The 20,981-nt window shown below is 43.5% G+C and overlaps 2 protein-coding genes across 4 annotated transcripts in view; one reads left to right on the top strand and one right to left on the bottom strand.

Annotated features, from left to right (window-relative positions):
• The window catches only part of adamtsl3 (ADAMTS-like 3), a 63,122-nt gene extending 56,549 nt beyond the window's left edge, over positions 1–6,573 (bottom strand). For both annotated transcript variants that reach the window (XR_002276950.1, XM_020624394.1), the window contains exon 1: positions 6,246–6,573. Coding sequence is in view for 1 of the 2 variants with exons in the window: in XM_020624394.1 (XP_020480050.1) it covers positions 6,246–6,302 (57 nt within the window). In the remaining variant the exon portion in view is untranslated. The remainder of the gene's footprint in view (positions 1–6,245) is intronic.
• An 11,579-nt stretch (positions 6,574–18,152) lies between these two features.
• The window catches only part of plin2 (perilipin 2), a 5,392-nt gene continuing 2,563 nt past the window's right edge, over positions 18,153–20,981 (top strand). The window contains exons 1-5 of one of the 2 annotated variants that reach the window (XM_020624350.1): positions 18,153–18,196; positions 19,249–19,295; positions 19,630–19,825; positions 20,087–20,169; positions 20,307–20,571. In XM_020624350.1, the coding sequence (XP_020480006.1) occupies positions 19,266–19,295; positions 19,630–19,825; positions 20,087–20,169; positions 20,307–20,571 (574 nt within the window). In that variant the 5' untranslated portion in view covers positions 18,153–18,196; positions 19,249–19,265. Of the gene's footprint in view, positions 18,197–18,979; positions 19,041–19,248; positions 19,296–19,629; positions 19,826–20,086; positions 20,170–20,306; positions 20,572–20,981 lie in introns of those variants that run through there. The other variant, XM_020624349.1, reaches the window with a different exon arrangement.

Genomic DNA, 20,981 nt, shown 5'->3' with positions numbered 1-20,981 from the left:
GTCATATGCAGCAGACAGGAGTGAGACCAGTACTGATCTTCTGACCCAGCAAAAAACTAATAAGTGCACGTCCCAAAATGTCAAACCACCTGTCTAAAGTTATGATTTCAGTTCTGGCTGCCAACAGTGTAATACTGACATGACATTATTATTTGAACTCTACATGAGAAAGTAAATTCTGTCAGTAACAATGAAAATAACAGGTACACACCCACTTTGTGAGCATGGATGACTCCATGTTCATCGGCCTGCTTCTGTGGGAGTACACAGAGTCATCCTAATAAGACGTCATTCGTAACAGGGGCTCCAGTGTTTACTCAAAGCATATGTGGCCGCTGGGGGAAGCAGATGTTAAACCCCTGAAAGCATCATTAGCCTTGCAAACATTCAGCACAGTCAGCCATGGAGACCCTGTCAGACAGCAGCACTGCAGACTGTCATGTTTCCACTGGATTTAGTTGTCCATCCTCTCTTTTCTCACACTTGTATGAAACCTTCTTTTCCCTTTCCCAAAGGAGCAAAGTGAGAAGGACAGCTTTCGCTGTTTCCGTTTCTCATGTCAGTCACTGCAGAAATACTCTATTTTCTCCAAACACCTACAGCTGAATGTTTATGCTTTATTTTCCAACTTGAAGTGGGTGGTTTTGTTCTGCATCACTGCTGCTTGGCCTTTTGCTCTCCATACATGCTTCATGCCTTCGTTCTGAACATGTCCTTTTCGTCTCCTGCCATCAACTAAATCCACTAAATATCCTCCTGACATGTTCACTCATCTTCCATCTTTGCTTCTTCATCTTTTGTTGCATTTGATTTAACCCCAATCACAAATTCAAAGACCTGTATGTCACATCACTTACTTATATTTCTAACTTTGTTCTTAAAGCTCATTTTTCTGAAGTTTCTCTAACATGTCTCCACTGCTGAAGGACTCCCCTCTTGCTTCTTTCTATCCTCTCTCCTTCCGTCTGCAGCATCCGGTCTGATTTATCTCTACTGATGATGCTCCCAGGACACTCAAACACACACCTCCGACCTGCCCTCCCTTCTAATTAGGCTCCACGACAGGGGCCCGAGTACTGCTTCTCCCCTCTTGTTGACGCTGCTTCCCGGCATTACTGCTGCAATCCCTCCCTGGGACGACTACGAGGTCAAAGCCAGGGCAGAACAGAACAGATGGAAGTAGACACACGTGTGAGCCAAGGCAGAGGCGCTCCACTGCAAAGCTTTGCGGTTGTGTGTGTGAAAAATGTGCAGGCCAGATGAGAGCCTCAGCTGCTGCACATGAAGTTTGAGCTGGCATCCAGGAACACACAACAGCATATAACAGCCAATCTCATCACAGTGATGGAGGGGATGTGGGCCCGCTGCGGATGGAGGGACAGGATGCAAGAGGGTCGGCTTTCGAGCTCCGTAATGACAACAGAAACCTCACGACGTGGGAACAAACACACTCACAAAGGGCTTCAAAGGAAGCAGAGGGGGGACAGAGGGCAGCCACCTGCAACATGACAATAGAGCGGCCTATCTGTGATGGGCGTGGGAGCCACAGAGGCTCCCACTGTGGGCCTGCACAGAAAGGCCCCTCTGCTGTAATGTTGCCATCTGCTGGCAGCTCTGAAGTAAGATCTGGCAGGTCTGTGTGTGGCACACACACATTTCCCAGGAGCCATGTACAACTGAAGAAAAAACCTTTATGGCTGTTAATAGTGAAGCCTGAACAACATGCCCTCTTGCATTCACACTGGTACAGCGATGCAACACGATTCCAACAAGCTGTCGTCTTCCTGGCACACACTGCTTTGGACAGTCGACCTCAGCATCAGGTGAATAAAAGGCAAATGACACCATCGGGTTCCACAGGAGTTTAGAGGGGAAACAGCAAAAGCCGTATTCTCCGTTCCACATCTTGTCCAGTTTCACCATGCCTGGGTTGTTCTTAAAGGAAAGGTTTAACAGCAGTCATTAGAACCACTCTCATTCTCATCATCTTGTATCTGTGTGCTAAACAGGGGCCTCTAGCAGGGCGCTGCTAGCCTATCTTAGCTCACGCCACATTTTTGTACAGACTAAACAGATGGCATATAACTTGTTACTGAGCTATAGACATGCTGAGAGGTGGATTTTGTTACCTTAGATCAACACAAAGCTAGCTGTTTCCCCCTGTTCCCAGTCTTTATGCTAAGCTAGGAAGCTAGGCTAACCCCCAGCCTTGGACTTCTGATGCAACTCTCAGTAACAAATAGGTGTGTTTCTTAAAATGTCAAAAAGGGAAGCTGTGGAGCTGAAGATGAGTTTTGTTTATCTCCCTGTTGAGTAGAGACAAGTCCAAGTCATCACTGGGGTTGTCAGAAAAAGAAGAAACTGTCTTTTACAAACACCAGAGACAAGCTCATCACCCAGAAGTGCTCGCCCAGTCTTATGTTTTGGGGTCATGCCATATTTATAAAGTCTCAGCTTGGGAATTTTGACCTGACAGGGTCAGGATTTACAATGTGGAAAAGAAAAAATACAAACTGGACATGAGTGCTAGATCTGAGCCTAATGGCCGACTGTAAATACTGAACCTGAACTTTCTTTGGGACTCAACATTGAAGAGAAGCTGCAGAACGTCTTCTTCAGTGGCTCACTGAGGATGGTGTGAAGCTACTTCTTTGTGGTGTGAAGCTACAGTGTGATGAGTGTCTGCTTTCTGGATTTCCAGGGCTGGAAGAGTCACATCCAAGCTCACCTGAGTGGGACACACAGGAAACGCTGCTCCTGTGCCGGAAACACTAAGAGTACTGCATGAAGAATGAAACATTTCTTGGGTACCTTGGTGATTTGTGCAGACATGAGTGCTGTACCAGTGAATTTTGGCCTTGTGCACACACACACACACACACACACACACTTTGTCTCACTCCACAGATGAAGCCCAGATGGGAACAGTGAGATGAATATGAAGGCTTTCACAGCATAAATGAAAACACTCAGTCTTGTTAACACACTCCAAAAACCTCCATCCATCACAGGCCACATGTTCTCTGAAGCCTTTTACTTAACTCCTCCAGTGGGACCAGTGCTTCTCAAAATTAATTCACTTCCCATTCCACTGGGTTCACATCAAAGGCACTCATGAAAGCTAATTGGATAGTTTGTGGCCTTTATGATAAAGCGATCAGGCTGAGAAGCATGTTTCAGAGAACAAGAGCTGTTGTTGTTGACGGACACTCACCTGGGGCCATCTGACCGCCATGACCCCACTTAAACCTGCCATTAGACCCCAACGCTTCCTGAGGACTTCAGTACACGCTGCTCGCTGCATTAAGACCCAGAGAGGGACCAGTTCCTTGACAGAACATCCAGATCTGTTGTTTCTGCGGCAAATGTTCTTTTGACTTGCGGCTACTGGAAGTGTGTGGCAGCCAAACACTTCGGTAAAGTCCAACAGCTGAGTTATAGCCAAAACAGTGACAACCAAAGGAGAGCACCTTCACCTACTTCAACAGAGTTATAACTGTCAGAGTCTGCATGCTGTGTTTTATTTGCAGCGATTTCATCAAGAGACTTAATATAATTACCTGATACTGTCGGAAAAAACATTCAAATATTGTTTTTAAGTTCTCAGTCTGTCCTTTAATGTCCCTTAAACATCACTGAACCACATAAAATACCGTTTTCGGTTGTACCCTGTTTATTTGCTGCAGTACAACATGTAAAATGTTTCTGCTGATATTTGTCTTCCTGCTTTTTCATCCTAATAGATGAACTTTACCAGCGTCAGTTTAACTGGCTAATGTTTCCAAGAAATCCTTCATGTTTTCTGCATTTTCTGTCATCGGGTCATTTTGAAACTTTGCATGGGGACACGTTTTATGAGAAGAAGGAGGATGGCACAGGAAACTAGAACTGATGCACAATTAATTAAGTGTGACAAAGGAGCTATGTTGTCGTTGTTTCGTGTTACTGTTCCCCACACGTATATTAGCCTGATTAGTCTCGCACATATTGTAGATGTTGCCCGAGAGCGCCGGTATCAGCTTCACTGAACAGAAACTGAACAGGAAACCAGATTTTTTGAACGATGAACTTTTAGCAACAGGAGTTAAATAACAAGACACATCAGCTGTGTTGTTTGACCGCATCTGTTAACAAATGTTAATACTGAATAAACAGACTTTACATTTTGAAAAAAAGACCCCTGGTATCAGCCAAGAACAAGTCAGATGTGTGCCTTTCTACCAGTAAGACCAGTAAGACTAAATTCAACAAACTGGCAGATGCACTTCGTAAATGTTCAACTTCTGCAAAAACACACACAAAAAAAAAAAAAAACCCACGAGAGGTCCAGAGACGCTCGGCTGTCTTTAAAGGGCACAGCCTTCAAATCTTCATCCAGAAAACTGGAAAACAATGTTTCTGGAAGCTTCCACTTTGCTGCAGAAACCAAGTAAGTGGAGTGAGAGCAACAAGACCCTCCAAGAGGTTCGTCATAATGTCACCCACAAAGGAAGGCCTATTCAAGAACCGGAGCCACAGGCCATGTGGCCCACACACACACAAATCGCACAACTTCCAACAAATACAGAGGCTCATTCTGCTGTTATGTAGTGAGGCAGGGAGTTTGACCTAAGAGCCGGGATGAAAACAAGAGACCAGTGCATAGCAGAGACCCCAGGAGGCAGCACTTGTTGATCCCTGGTCTCTGAAGCAGAAGCACTGGGTCACTCTGAAGTGTGTGAACAGACAGCCGACTCATGCTGCACGCTCACTCGTTGCACAGATGGGAAAACCTGTCATGTCCTGAGAAAAACCTACTGAGTCATCACTCAGTCTAGCTATGTGACACAAAGTGATCAAACTGCCGCCACCTGTTAAGACACAGACGTCAGTGTGACTTCAAACATTCTGCAGGCTGAACTGAACAACTCATCGACAATCGCCTCTTTCACTGCTACATTTCATTAATGTCCGAATATCAAAACATCACAAACATACAAATAAGTCACCTCACATCATTATTTTCTGACCTAGCCCAACATTTTTGCCTAAATCTCAAGTCTACTTAACCAAGCATCCTGCTTCAAACCAGTGTCCCACTGCTGCTCACAGCCACAGAACGATTAATGTGTTGTTTCATGAGTTCCTTCCCAATATTTAAACTGTAACACAATCAGGCCAAAGCTGGACAGAGGCCTGGAAAGAGTTGCAAAGCCTCAAGTGCTTCTCTGTCACCAACATTCACTGATTGCAGCGTGGACGCGCTCGGCTTGACTAAACGACAGCTAGGGCGTCTAAAGCCCAAATCACCTTGAAGTGCTGTTAGCACCTGTCGTGGTCATTTACACATGCTGACAGTGGCATCCTGCCCTAAAATCTGTCTGCGGGCCAAACAACTGCTTTGTGTTCCACTTAAAACTCTTGCTCAGCTCTTGGCTGCATTAATGATGCATGTGCATGATGGGCCTTTGGGAGATAACATCTAAAAGTATTCCAGGAGTGATTATAAGCGGAGTGTACTGATTTAAAATACATGTTCAGTGCAGGACTGACGAGCTGTGACCTTTTGAGGGTAACCTATGCTCTCTATATACTCTCTCTCTTAAGGTGAGAGCAGGGGCAACGTTTGACTCTGGGCTGTAGTAGAGGGTTGGACAGGTTTATTCCACATTTTACCACAAATTATTAAAGTATCTGAATAGATCCAAACGGTTTTTACACTATTAGCACAAAGCCCTGGTTCTCCTTAACAAGCACCAGCACACTGGTGTCATCCGCTGCACAGCAGCCTTGGACCTGCTCCAGCATCACTGGAGGACAATTAGCACAGCTGAACATCTAATCCAGTACATTCATGTGTACACAGTCAGTCAAAGTTAACCAAATATTTATTTGATGACTTAATGTCAGGATCTATTTCAGTGTTTCCTAGTGAGACAATTTGTTTAGGTGCCATGCTTATGGGTAAATCGTTTCCATTTGTGGCTCCTCGGAGAAATCCTGCTATAAATTACATGTGGATATAATAAAAGTGGGACGTGTATCCAAAGCACCTGAGCCCCAGTTGGGGTGCCATAGCATTCGTTATATAATATATAATTCGTTATTTTTTTAAAGGATAAATCCGCTTTAGGTTCAATAATAGCAGTTTCATGGCGCGTAAAATCCACAGTCGCATCTATGTCAAAGTTAAGTGACGCGCTTTCCCCTCACACATTAAGTGACTGGTCAAGTCGTATTAATTAGAAGAAACTGCTGCTGCTTACCTTGGCACAAACAGCGAGAAGAGCCAGTCCAGTCGTCCATAACCAGACCCCTGCCATCTCTAAGGCTGATGAGCTCAGTGCGCTGTCAAGCAGCAGAGACGCAACTGTGCCTGCCCGCTGTCTGTCTGTCTGTCTGTCTGTCTGCCCCTCTGCCCCAGCCTGTCCGGTCACTCGGGGAGAAAGAGGTCCGCTCCCGTCTCCGCGCTGCGCTGCGCTCCGGCTCCAGTTCACACACAGAGGAAAAATGTGAAAGTCAGGCGAGAACCACTGGAGACGATGTGACACTTGTTCCTCCGGCAAACACGTTGCTACTAAATTTATGTTTGCATACCAGGCGTGCGTCAGGAAAGGGGCTCACCCACCTTACATTCTTAAAGAAACACGCACACTCCAGCGCTGATGGGCTGTACTGCGCACAGGCATGCAGACTTATGCATGCACACTGATGCTGTGTGCATGATAGTGGGATAAATGGCTGCACTTATACCTTTACACTGACATAATGCAAGCGTGTGTTTGATTCTGCTGCTTGTTTATGTGGCTCAAATGTAACTGTATGTTTTTATAGGACCATGAGGACTGGTCTGATCAGAGCACAAGTAAACAAGCCACGCACATATTTTATAAATCAGTAGCCTGGCTCATGTTTACATTCATGAAGATTGTGGTTTGGACAGGGACTTGAAACAAACTGTCACACGGTCAAACAGTCAAGGAAACTCGGATTCGCCAGCTCCCAACAAATGAGGACCTGTTTTGATGTGGCTGGTCCAGCCCAGCCTTGAGATTACACAGGAGGTTTTTTCAGAGCAGGAACAACTTTTTAAACAGTAAAAGACCTGGAGAGCCATAACAATTAGGCTCCACATGCTTTATGTGAAGGCCTGAAGTGTAAACCCATGGGAACCTTTGGGTGTTTTGTTTTTTTAAACACCTTAAGTCTTGAGCTGAAAAATCAACCATGTGGCACTTGTTCCTACAATATTATGACACTGAACATTTAAGTTTGATGTTTTCAGAAATACATTTATTCACATTTGTATGGTAGATGTGCACCTGGAACCTGCAGCTGGTTATCTTAGATTAGGAGAACGGGGAAACAGCCACACTGGTTCTGTTCAAACTACAAAATCAGCCTTCCAGCATCCCTAAAACTCTGGTCTTTATGCTAAGCATTATGTTACTAGATATTTACAATATAGACATAACTGTGCCATCAGTCTCCTCTTCCAAGTGTCGGTAGGAAAGTTCTTTTAAGTTTAGCAGCTGTATGTCGCAGCAGTTTGTTACAGCCCTGTTTTTATAACCCTCTAAATGTCCAATAACATGTCAATGTAGGATTTTAATCTCTCATATCAAGCCTGCTGTTGGTTCCTGCTTATCTCAAAAACTGAATCAGCCAAAAGCCGAGCTAAGTGTCGGCCTGCTTTGTTAGTTATCTAGAGAACTGAATTAACCTGAAGTAAACTAACATCCGTCCCCTGCTCACCACTTCAGCAGACCACAGGTACAACATGGAGCATGTGTTGTGCACTGTGCACCAGTTCAGAGGGTTTTGCCCACTTTTTTTACAGCTTTACTCACAACTATGAAACGCATTAGTCTTTCGAGTCGGGTGCCCGGCGCTGCCAACCACGCGCCATTTAAGGTCAAGAAGACTTTTATCTAACTCCAGCTCTGACTGCTTATGAACTGAGATCAAGTGGATGGAATGAGACGCTCCGGCTCGGGGCCTTTGCTGGGACGTGAATGAACTCCCCTGCTGTTTTCGAATTACCTTGATGGTACCCGTGTCGTTCCTGTGCAGCTCCAGTAAATACAGCAGTCCTTCAGTTCCCCCTGTCTTTGTGTGTCACATTTGTCTTGCAGCTCCTAAATGTGGCTCCAAGTTAGGGTCAAATTCTGGTCGAACCCGGTGTGTTTTAATCTCTCTGTGTTTTAATGAAATGTAGCCACCAACTGTAACAGGAAAATTACATCGTGGATATTTGATTCTATCATGTTTAACAATAAACTATAATTATTCTTGATTTACTAAGGACTGCACCATTTCCACTTGAGTAGGTAAGGAATTCTGTACAGTAATTGATGGCCGGAGTCTGCAACTCCTCTTCCCCTTGATCCCTTCATTAAACTAAGAGACATTAGCTCTTTGAAGCTCAGCCCACAGTGGTAGGGCACTTGCTTGGTGCGTTTGAAGCTGTTCAGAGCCACTGTAAAAACAAAGTTCTTAGGAAATGTCATCCATCCTCAGCCTGACTCACAGGGAGCTGCTGAGAGCCACACAGAAACACAGGCATGCGTGGTATGAGCGACCTGAATTCGTGCTCGACATGCAGGGTTGAATTCAGCTTATTCTCTACACATCAAGCACAGGAATGTAAATGTTTATGTGAAAAAAATCTTTAGCGAGGAGGGGGTGGCAATCACTTCCTCTTCAGCTCAGGGTTAAATGATTGTCCCTAATAGCCACTTGAGATTCTGCCTGACCCCCGGAGCCTCTCACTGACCTCTGACCACCCCGGCAGCCTGTAACTGGTGACACAGCCGCCACAGCCACAGCCTCACGTTACAAACTGAGTTGTTCTTATTGATAAACACCTTCAGTGGGATCGCTCATACCAAGCTCCCATCGGAGTTGCAAAATCACTGCCCTGGGCTCAGATGTATTTTTAGGGACTCTGTGAGTTTAAATAGCATCCGCCAGTTGTGCAGCAGATCTTACAGGGACTTCTCTGTGTGTGAAGACAGATAAGGGTTTGAGGCAGCAGCTAATCACAGTGTTTTTGCTGAGATCTTGTGCTTGGATGCAGCGATGGGCTGGATGCTGGCTGCTCACTGACATGTTACCAGGTCTCTTTAGAGCCAGCTGCTGCCTTCTTACTCTGCTGTTTATTCATGAACTTAAAAGCAGACATGTATGACTTTACAAGTGCAAAACAGGGCCACAGTATGTCCACTACATGTGTTGGTCTCTTAGCTAAACATACTCAGAGCAGGTCAGCGAGGGCCGTGTGAGTCTGACACCAGACATAGCTGTTTGATCAGTGATATCTGACCTGAGAGTCAAAGCTCTGTTTGTCACATGTATTCACAGAGAGGCCAGGAATGTGCCAGATACCCACTGAGAGCCTCCACAGGACACCAGCTGGGCTGTTTGTGCATTAGAGACACACGTTACTGAAACAGATTTTAAAAACACACCTTTTTTCCGTCTAAGACAAACATCTCCAGAGGTGACATTTCATGATTAAAGACATGACAGTTGGCAGTTTGGGAAACACACTTAATCACCTCCTGGACAAGACTCTGGTAAGAATATTGATGCCACTCTCACGCAGCTTGATTAAGTATAAACACTGGAAACATGGGGAAGCAGAGGGCCTCACTACCAGCACCTCAAAGGCTCATTCATGAAGCCTTCGCTGGCAACCTGACGATGACAACAAGATGCCAGGAAGTTACTGTGTCTGGCCAAGAAAAAGCATTAAGGCCCTTGTAAAACCACTTCACTTTGCACAAACACATATAAAGTGTTTTCTAGTGAGGTTTGGACACAGGCAGACTAACTTTCCAATCTCTGTGCTAAGCTAATCGACTAACTCTCAACAATAAAGGAGGAACACATTTTCCCAAACTGTCAGATTATTCTTGTAACATGAAGCACACACACCTCTCAGAGTGTTGTTGTGGCACCTTGTTATACAGCATGCAGTTCACCACCCCCTTCTGCTCTGTGGAGTTTGGCACACTATCTGTATATGTGTGTTCCTGCGTGCGCCTGCTCATGCTCGAGACTCCAGAGGAAAGGAAATGTCTTGCCTTTGCTGGCCACAGCGTTCTGGGAACGCCAGGCTTGCTAAGGATAGAGTAACCTGCCTGTCTGTCAGCACAGGTCTGTGTCAGCAGCAGGCGTCACGTTCCAGCAGACAAGTCATGTCCAGTGCACGCCGTCTGAGGGCAACGTGCCACCAGCCACCAGTCAAATATGTAGACAGTAGGCACAACACTTCTCACTGCTGCCAGCGATAGTCTGAGGAGCCAAGGGTATAGTCCTTTCTCTGTGTCTTCAGGGAAGGATCTAATTACATACAAATCCTCGCTAAAACCAAATCTGCTACTGGATGAATATTCATGTGCCTGGAGATGAATAACTTTGGCATCAGGTTCCACACAATAACTGTAAGAGATACGGTCTCTGATGTATCCTCGTCAGAGTTACTGTAGCTATTACAGCTCAGCAAGTGTCAGAAGAAAACCAGGCAGCAGAAATGGACACCGCTGTGTTGTAGTTGTTTCAGTAAGTCTGTGCAGGCGTCTGGCAGAAAGAACAAAACATCTGCAGGTTCAGAATCTTTCAGGGTCACTGCTAATGCCACAGCATTTTAAACCCCAAAGCTACTGCCATATTACACCCCAAACATTCTGATGCTGTGTGTCCTTGGATAATATTCACACAATACAAAGGGAAAACACAGTCCATGTATCTAGACCATCTTTTGAGACCGCAGGGCCCAGGAGTTCAAAACCTTTCATCTCGATCAGATCAGATTTAGAAATCCAACATTTTGTGGTCCAGGATCAGACAACCCAGCCAGATTTTGGCCCGACATTTGAAAACAATTCAGGATAAGATCAGCCTGATCCAGATTTAGATTTAAGATGACCAGATCCTGAATAGTTGTGTTTTAATTCTGCCTCTCTCCACCTAGTGGATAAGAAGAACAACAAACAGACAGTGAAGCAATTCAGAGCCGTTTCATTGATAATAATATTTTCCAAGTACATACAACTTGCTTAAAATCATAATGGAATTACAGTTTGAAAAAAAAAAGACTCCATCCTGCCAGTGGTCCCAGCTCAGCTGTTGATTTTACTACACTGGTGGCTGTGGTATAGATGCCAGAAGTCAAAAAGTCAGATTCAGATTCTCCTCACTTGACTCAGCTGTACATAAACCCCACCAGTAAGTCAGTCGCTAGCTGTTCCTGTAGGTTTCTGAGAGATGCTAATAAACGTGCGCTTCATATAGTGTCAGTACATCACAGCTCATATAACTCGTCTCCTTTATTTTGTGGAATAGGAAAAACTTAATTGCTGGATGGAGATGTGAAGCAGTGCAGGCCCAGGCCTCCCACTGAATCCTGCTCCTGGCTTTCCAGAGACCACCTGGGCAGAGGTCTGGTTGGACGCATGTCTGCTGTTGATGAGTGTGTGTGTGAATAAAAGAGAAAGACAGCGAAGGAGCGGGAAGTGGCAGACAGCTTGGCCCGGCTGTCAGCTGCTACTCAGTTCTCATTACTGCTTCTCTCATGTTCAGGCCCTGCTCTTCTGGCTTCTCCACCTTGTGCACGCCTCAGGTGCTGTTTCAGAGGCCAGATGAGTGTTCGTCTGACAGAGAGACTGCGACGGAAAAGCCCAGAGAAAAGGCAGAAACGAAGCAAGGGCTTATTTCCCATGTTGTTTTTGGCTCCTGTCTGCCCCTGAAGACTTAAGAGAAAACTTCCAAAACAAAGAGATTGTCTGTGTAGGTGCCCAGATGGCCAATCCACACACTCACAATCTAGAATCTAAAAACAATGTTATTCTAACTCCTTGTAAGTGTCTATTTAAGCAGCTGTTTTCTGAAAGCACCCGCTCAGATGGCAAAGCTCAGACATTTGGTTTTAGATCAGTCTCAGTTATATCATAATTACTAGGACTCGGCCTGGTTGTCAGCAAAAGCATTTACAAACTATAGCTGTGAAATGCTGTCCCTCTGCCAGCACAAACAGCCGCACGCCGAACTCCAGCAGGGCGCTAGAGTCGCCCGCGACAGGACACTGTCAAAACATGTTGGGTCACACAGGACGGTGCTGCAGTCATCGTCTCGCCTCCTGTCCAACTGGTTCAAAGTATACACACTTCTACCGGCGCCCGACAGCACCTGTCCCACAATGCAATGTGAGACTTTTTTCTTCTTTCCTGAGAAAATCATTATCATCATGGAGGCGGAGGAGGTGCGGTCCTGCAGGAATATGGAGGATCTCATTTCTGATGCAAGGCTGACCTTTTCTCACACTCTTAACCTCGTACAGTTGTTGACTTGTTCTCTGACTTGATCCTCAGAGTGGGAACATTAACTCAATGAGCCAGATTCATCATTGGAGGATTACATCTGACAGATGCACAGACCCCTGTTTAACAAGACTCTGGTCTGTATTGTTGCTATAAATCTCTGCTTACCGCCCTGTGAACTTATCATCTGTGTCGTTATTAAAGAATTATTTCCAGAGGGCAGCCATCATCTTGTTAAGATGAAATTCTGCGTGCACGACGTCTCTGGCTCCAGGGTTGGGTAGAAGCTGGAAAGAATAATAGTGCCAAATTTAGCAACATCTTTTGTGGCTATTTTGGTCCCAGATGCTGAAATTCAACAAGAATACAGCCAATAGTTAGTTCACATCTACTTGATCAAAACAAAAGCCAGGCCTTTGTGTGACAGCGCTGCTCACTTCATGTCCTTTTCCCAGGTTGTTCCTGTAATATCTATCATAGAATTATACTGTGTTATATAAGAAGTGTTTTGATCGTGCTAATGTAATAAAAAAACAGTTTTATCGGTCACAAGAGGACGGTGGCTCTCAGTGTGTGTGTACAGTGCTCTTCTGTAAGGCAACAAGTAGACAAGATAAGACTGACAGAACAAGAAAAGGGAAAGAAGGTGCAAACAAGAAAAAGGAATGTGCATTAAGAAAACAAAAAGTAAAGTACTTATAAATATAGAAATATATATGCATACACAGTTTAGATGGAGTTATGCAAAGGTACATTTATAAGAAATACATTGACTGAACGCAAGCAGAGATAATAAAAGATAATGGGTGCCCTCCAGCAAACAGCTGCAGTGCAGTGATGAGTATGTGTGCAAATAAACCAGTAACATGGCTCCATTAGCAACTTCACAAAACCTAGACAAATGTTAACTGGGGAAACTTTATATGACTCTGATCTTAAACTTTTTGTCTTGAAGTTTACACTTGTCTTCATCACACTATTAAACAAAACATTTAGGAAATAACTGCCTGGCTGCCCTTAAAATGAACGTCAACCTGCGTCTGTTGTAGAGATTTACCAATGCCTGGTCTTTCTGACAGTATATGAGCCAGTGTGATTACCTGGCATGTCATTCCAGTTGTAGATCCCTATTATATCAGCAACAGTAGCTGATGTGTGTGGGTGATGCCAGTGTTTACTCTCAGTCGAGCATTTCAAATACCCTTTCTAAAGTTTATTAGGAAGGCTTTGGATGGCTCTGATGCTTCCCCTGACTTATGTTTCAAAATCCTGACATCAGAGGCGGCAAGTCCAGACTTAGCATGACCCACAGTCTGGAAACTGCCTTAAATTTCATCCTTTGCTGTTTCATATATCAAATATATGACTTCAGTTCTCAGAGTTATGCCTGGTGTGATGGACAGTCCAGCAGACCAGTGGTCGTCGCTCCAGCTCCAATGTCTGACAGCACATGGATAAGGCAGCAGCAGCAGCGTTGGAGTGTAGAGTTAACCAAAGCTAACCGCTGCACCAAAGACATGTCACTTTCTTTCTCCCCTGGTCTGAAGCCACATCTCAGCCCTCTTCTCCTCAGGATCTAAAGAGCATGAAAGGACTGCCACTCTGCTGTTCTCTCTGTCTGTGCTCTGACTGTGTGTGATCGGGAGGTGTGCCACTTTCCCAGTAGCCCACAGGTATCTGTTACCCAGCCGGGAGCCTTGGCATGCTGCCCACAGTCATACCTGTCTCAGCAGGCACAATAGAGAATCTTCTCTCCAGTCCAGCTGCTACCTGGGAAAGAGGAGGGTAGAGCGCCCATGGCTAGTGTTTCTTTTCATCTTGACTGTCTGTAGAATGAGAGAAGCAGTCAAAACTTGGCTCAGACCATCACTGCCTCTGCCCTGCTTGGAGCTGGGTCTGCTGGATATGTCTTACTCTTCCTTCTCTTATCTCTGTGTGCTGTTTCTCTTCCCAGTGTCCTTGGAGTTCCATATTTTGCAGACTTAAAATAACACAACACTGGCGGTCTGCCAACACTGGAAATAATCCTATGAGAAATGTGTAATATACGTGTTTATTAGTAGAATGGCTACAAATTTTGACCTGAAAATGAACAATTTGTTACACGAGGTGGCTCCAAAGCGAAACATTAGGGGAAGACATGGGTTGTGAACCCATGTGCTTGTGATGACTTTGTCTACTTTGGTGCCATCTAGTGGACCAAATCTGTAACTACTAAGACACATGGATAGAAAACACTTGCAACATGCATTATACTGGTGACTGCTTTAGTCGTTAGGTTACAGTGATACTGTTATAACATTAACAAATTAATTCCACTATATTGAATAACAATTCAATATAGTGGCATTAATTTGTCTGTTTTATTATTTTGAATAAGCTTTTATGAGCTTAAGGTCAGCTGCATTCGTGAATACTTAACCAAGCCCTTGAATTAAAAACATAACTACGTTAGCAGCACTAACGGTCAGTGTGTTCTATGCTTGGAGAACGAGGGAAAAGCTGCTACCAGACTGCAATCAAACTGTTCAGCAAACTGGTAAACAATGATTTCCAACATGTAGTGCTTCTATTGTGAAACTATCGTCCATTTAGACTAAAATGTGTGTAACCACAACTTCCTTTATGTGTAAGTGATGTGAAACAGTAACATTCAGACACTGACCCATAATAACCTTGACTGTGTCACAGTGAACTCAGTGTAGTTACAATAAGATGAGTCATCAGAGTTCTGCACGGCCGTGTGCACGGACATAATACTCAACTAAACTGAAACAGACCAAGAGGTACATGGTCGACTTTTCCTTCTATCAATTTGATCTTTAATTTTACTTTATTTATTTGTTTATATAGTCCTTTACAACACCCAAGGGTGCTCAAAGTGCTTCACAACAAAACATATAAAAGCAGAACATGTTGACACATAAACTAACAAAAAGGAAAACAAGTTAAAATTACACAAATTTAAAACAAAGGCCTGTAAGAAACTATAAAACTCCTGTACAATAAAAATGTGCTGGTACAAACAGAATAAGAATACAGAATATAAAATCAGAAAGCCTGTAGGCACCTGTAAAGCGCCACTGCTATAAATTAAATGCCGAAAGCCAGTCTGAATAAGTGTGCTTTTAATTTAGACTTAAAAACCATTAACTCAGTTATAGACCAAAGCTCAGGAGCCAGGGCATTCCAGAGCTTGAGGACATAAACAGAAAAAGAACGATCACCCCACTTTTTGTACCTTGCCCGGGGGACAACCAGAGACAGATGCTCAGAGGAACACAACGCTCTGACCAGTGTATGAATAGTTCAAACTTTTTTATGTGGTACTTGTTGTTAGCTGCTTCATTAATGGCCTTGTTATGGAAAAATCAAACTATTTTCTTAACTTATGTATGTGGACCTTAACTCACCTGTCTTCAAACCTGTCTTTGCTCATATAGTGAACTTAACATGTCCCCAAACAGCCCATGTAGAAGAAGCCAAGGATTCTCAAGCAAGTTACATTATAACAAGTACATACATTACATATTTAATACACATCTGGGTTGAAGCTGTTCAAACTAACTGGGCCTTAAAACACAATGCTTCCCCATTTCCCAGGTTAGACAATGCACTAAAACCTTTAAGCTCATTCATTTTAGAAGGAATATTATGACAAAAATAGTTTAAATCCAGACTTTGGAAAACCAAGCACTTCATCATACCATCCTGATGGTATGATCAACTGGTTGCACTTTGATTGCCATCAAATCACACGAAGGTTGAATGAAGCAAGTAAAAGAATGACGTGGGCAATAAACTATAGATCAATGTCCAGTGCAACGTGGCGCCTGTGTATGGAGGCCTACCTGTTGTTTATTACAGTGGGCTCTGACTCAGCTGTAGTTTGTTACTTAGTTATATAGTCAGAGCTAATTAAAATTCTTATTTCACCAGCCTCCTTAAGACAGATTTCTATTAAAAATGAGAGTCTGTGATTTACAGCAGCCAACATTTTCATATGGGGTCTATTTAAGTTACACACAGGCTGATAAATGGGCCCCGAGGGATTTTGTCTGAAGAAGGACCCCAGTGCTTTAGCCAGCTTGAGGCTCTGAACTAAGCTTGTGTTTCCTTGTGTGGCCTCCAAATGTGTAGTATACAGAAGAAGTGCAAATTTACAACTTTAATAACACATCCAAAAAGGTTCTTCACAGAAACGAGCTCTGACACATAAAGAAATTACTGAAGAGCTTTCAAATTAGAAACAGGGCTGCACATCTGGCTCTGATGAGGTACTGGCAAACACGACCCGGTTCATCTGACATATGGCACTAATTGGGCTATTAAATAAAGTGGGAGAGGTGTTATTCTGTTTAAAATTCTTACATTCATTTAAAGATGTCTCTCATAAATAGCATGAGCGCAAGTGTACAGCTACACTGGCCTCCTTTCCTGGTGAGCAAGTAGTTGGACTGTGAGTTAAACAGACAAAAGCCAAAATGTCTGCCCTGAAAAAGTGAAAAGCTTATTTTGGGAAATTCTAAAGATATGTACAAGCTATTTTAGGCGAAAGCTCCAAAGTTTCATATCCATGCTCTTTAGAATAAGATGCCTAACTTAGTGGTCTACAACCAAAGCCAGAAACAGCTACTGCTTAGTTCATGATGTGGATCAGACAAGTCTCCAGATCCTCTTTGGCCCAATAGGCCACAAACTGCGTCAGTACTGAAGCCTCCCATGTACCCACGTCAGTGCTGGATAGATTCCTGGCCCTGTGCGTCCTCATCGTGGTCTTCAGGCATTGTGTCTTATTAAAAACGGTGGTTAGTTGGTGTATTTGTTTCAATAGTTTCTGAAGCAGTGTCCGGCCCTTGTGGTGCAAGTATCTCGTCTTCTTCACAGTGACTTGCTGTCTTCTGGGCTGATGGCCCACTGGAAGCACCATGCTAACAAAAAGCACTAGCCACAGCAGAGTTGTGGAGTAACATTACCTCAGAGACAGGACTGGCACCTCCTGCTACTTTGTCATTTTGAGCCTTTTAAACAAATCCAGTAAGCTTTGGTCATTTTAAAAGTAACTTAGTCTCGCTTCTCTTTTTCTTTTTGAGACTTTTAACCACTCTCATTTATATTCCGCCATGTTTGTATACATTTTCACACAGAAGGTCACAAGAGCGACAAATTCTTCAAAGAGTACCAGTAAAAATATAGTTTTGAACGTACCAAGCAAAATTTCCAGTTATATGCCCCTGGGGGATTTGGAATATCAACATTATATTGGTCATATATTGTCATAATAATAAGAAAAAAGAAGAAGAACAACAACAATGACAACAACAACAAGATGAAGAAGAAATGAAGTACTTTTGTTACTCAATTTTGCACCTAGTTGAATTGTTTGGAAAGAAAATAAATCCACACTTTTGGATTTGGATCTACACCAGCTGTGTAAAGAAAATGATAAAGTATTAAGTACGTTACAACCCTAAAATAAATGAAATGTTGTTTCTGTTTGTTACATATATAACAATTATCCGTCACCAGTTTAAATCTCAGTCTGGTACATTTATGCTCCATGTAGTTTCCATGTAGACCGGTACTTGACCAGACGCCCTAATAAAATGAAAAGACATACAAACAATCCTCTTATGACCCGAAAATTGACACTGGCTTATGAAACGGCACAAAATCATCCTGTTGTAATGTGTCAAAGTTTGCCTACGTGACGGCTGACTTTAGAGGAATTCCCCAGCTAAACTTTGACTCCGTTTACCTTTGGCCTAGAAACGATCCTAACGCTGACGTCTGCGCTTAGGGCGCTACATCTCGCGATAACTGCAGAGTATAAATCCAGCTGCTGTCGCTGCCATGTACTGTTATTCAGCTCATTCGGACATTTGTATCACTTGGTGAGTCTTTGTGTTTCTATTTAATACTTTTACGACAGAGCGACAACCTTAACAACAATTTTACTGGACATAGCTTAAGCTTTTATTATTATTATTATGTAAGTAAGACAGACTACGGTAACACGGAAGAGCAGTCTTCTGGAGTAAAAGTCGATATTTTATTTTGTTCTGTTGAACAAGGACCTTACCAGTTGTCTTTTCTCAACATTATATTGGTCATATATTGTCATAATAATAAGAAAAAAGAAGAAGAACAACAACAATGACAACAACAACAAGATGAAGAAGAAATGAAGTACTTTTGTTACTCAATTTTGCACCTAGTTGAATTGTTTGGAAAGAAAATAAATCCACACTTTTGGATTTGGATCTACACCAGCTGTGTAAAGAAAATGATAAAGTATTAAGTACGTTACAACCCTAAAATAAATGAAATGTTGTTTCTGTTTGTTACATATATAACAATTATCCGTCACCAGTTTAAATCTCAGTCTGGTACATTTATGCTCCATGTAGTTTCCATGTAGACCGGTACTTGACCAGACGCCCTAATAAAATGAAAAGACATACAAACAATCCTCTTATGACCCGAAAATTGACACTGGCTTATGAAACGGCACAAAATCATCCTGTTGTAATGTGTCAAAGTTTGCCTACGTGACGGCTGACTTTAGAGGAATTCCCCAGCTAAACTTTGACTCCGTTTACCTTTGGCCTAGAAACGATCCTAACGCTGACGTCTGCGCTTAGGGCGCTACATCTCGCGATAACTGCAGAGTATAAATCCAGCTGCTGTCGCTGCCATGTACTGTTATTCAGCTCATTCGGACATTTGTATCACTTGGTGAGTCTTTGTGTTTCTATTTAATACTTTTACGACAGAGCGACAACCTTAACAACAATTTTACTGGACATAGCTTAAGCTTTTATTATTATTATTATGTAAGTAAGACAGACTACGGTAACACGGAAGAGCAGTCTTCTGGAGTAAAAGTCGATATTTTATTTTGTTCTGTTGAACAAGGACTTTACTAATTGACTTTTACCTTTAGGTTTTGTTTTAGCAGACATGGCAGCAGCTGACGTTATCTCAAACCAGGTGAGTTTGCTAGAAAGACTTCGCACTCCGATACAAATCAAGTTGCTGTTTGCTATTCAGTTAACTGTGTTTACTACAGAGTAAAGTAATTAGAACCAGATCTGAACGAATCTGCCCTCTACTTTTAAAAGAAAAGTTAAAAGTATGAAGCATGGACTAATTGTCCAGTTATTCCTTTTTTTTAATATGCTGTAATATAAAAATCATTGCTATAAAAAGAATGCCATTGTTTAAGAGTGAACTTCCTGATATCAGATAAGTTTAATTACCTTTTGGACCAACAATAGTACTATTTATACAGGATTTGAATAAGTGTCCTTGTCTGTTTCCTCAGAATGTGGTAGAGAGGGTGACCAACCTGCCTCTGGTCAGCTCCACCTACGGGCTGGTGTCCAGCATGTACTTCAACACCAAGGACACCCACCCGTACATCAAGACCGTGTGCGAGGCTGCAGAGCAAGGAGTCCGCACCATCACCTCCGTGGCCTTCACCACTGCTTCACCCATCATGGACAAGCTGGAACCTCAGAGTAAGAGCCTTTTCTGTCTGGTGTGGATCCCTCTGTAGACAGTTATTTGCTGTCAGGACAAAACGCAGTGAGCTGAAACTGTGAGGACTGTCCTGACCAGCTGAGTCATGTAGTGTGAAACAGGAACTTCAGGCCAGATTTCAGGCTCTTACTTTCACCTAGTTTTTGTTTTTGTTACTCATAAGAGCCCAAAAATTAGTCGCTTCTTTCTCATAACATTATCAGAATAAACAAGTTTATGATTTCCTTTGTTGTCTGCAGTTGCCATTGCCAATGACCTGGCCTGTAAAGGTTTGGACAAGATTGAGAAAACCTTGCCAATTCTTCACCACCCACCTGAGCAGGTAATTAACAAGCCAAATTACACAATGTCCTAGCAGTTTATGTTGACCAGTCTCCTGAGGGCTCAGCCATGACCGATGTCCCATCTTTCTCAACCACTGTCTCATCACTGGTCTTCTGTTGCAATCATTCTGCCCAGATTGTGTCCAATGCTAAGGATGTGGTAAACGCGGCCAAAGGTGTTGTGACAGGCACAGTCTCTGACACTCTCACCAGTGTGGTGGAAAAGACTCGGGGTGCGGTGCAAGGCGGGGTGGAGAAGACCAAGGCTGTCGTCAGCGGGAGTGTCAGCACGGTGCTGGAAAGCCGAGTGGGCCGGCTGGTGAGTAGCGGAGTGGATACGGCCCTGAGTACGTCTGAGAGCCTGGTGGAGCAGTACCTGCCTCTGACGGAGGATGAGCTGGGTGAGAACTGAACCGCAGCAGAGTGACCCCATAAAGCACATCTCCTCAAGACCTCATGTCCTTGGTGTGGTTAAAAGCCTAACCAGAGACTGGCCTGTCAGAAAGGCTGTTTCATTAGATTTTTCTTAGAGACCAAGGTCTAATGTTGTTTAGTACATTACCATGGGGGCATCTGAAATAAATAGAATAATCTGCACAATAGCAATATAGTTTTTCCTCTGTCCAATAGAAAAATCATTTAACTACCCATCCATCCATTTTCCTCCGCTTATCCGGGACCGGGTCACGGGGGAAGATCAAAAGGGCAAGATCCCGGATACAGGCGGCTGAAATGAGCTTTCTCCGCAGGGCGGCCGGGCGCACCCTTAGAGATAGGGTGAGGAGCTCGGTCACCCGGGAGGAGCTCAGAG

The sequence above is a fragment of the Monopterus albus genome, unplaced genomic scaffold (genome assembly GCF_001952655.1).
Source record: "Monopterus albus unplaced genomic scaffold, M_albus_1.0 scaffold326.1, whole genome shotgun sequence".
Classification (NCBI taxonomy): Eukaryota; Metazoa; Chordata; class Actinopteri; order Synbranchiformes; family Synbranchidae; genus Monopterus; species Monopterus albus.
Note: the sequence above shows the minus strand (reverse complement) of the source record. Positions and strands in the feature narration are given on the sequence as shown.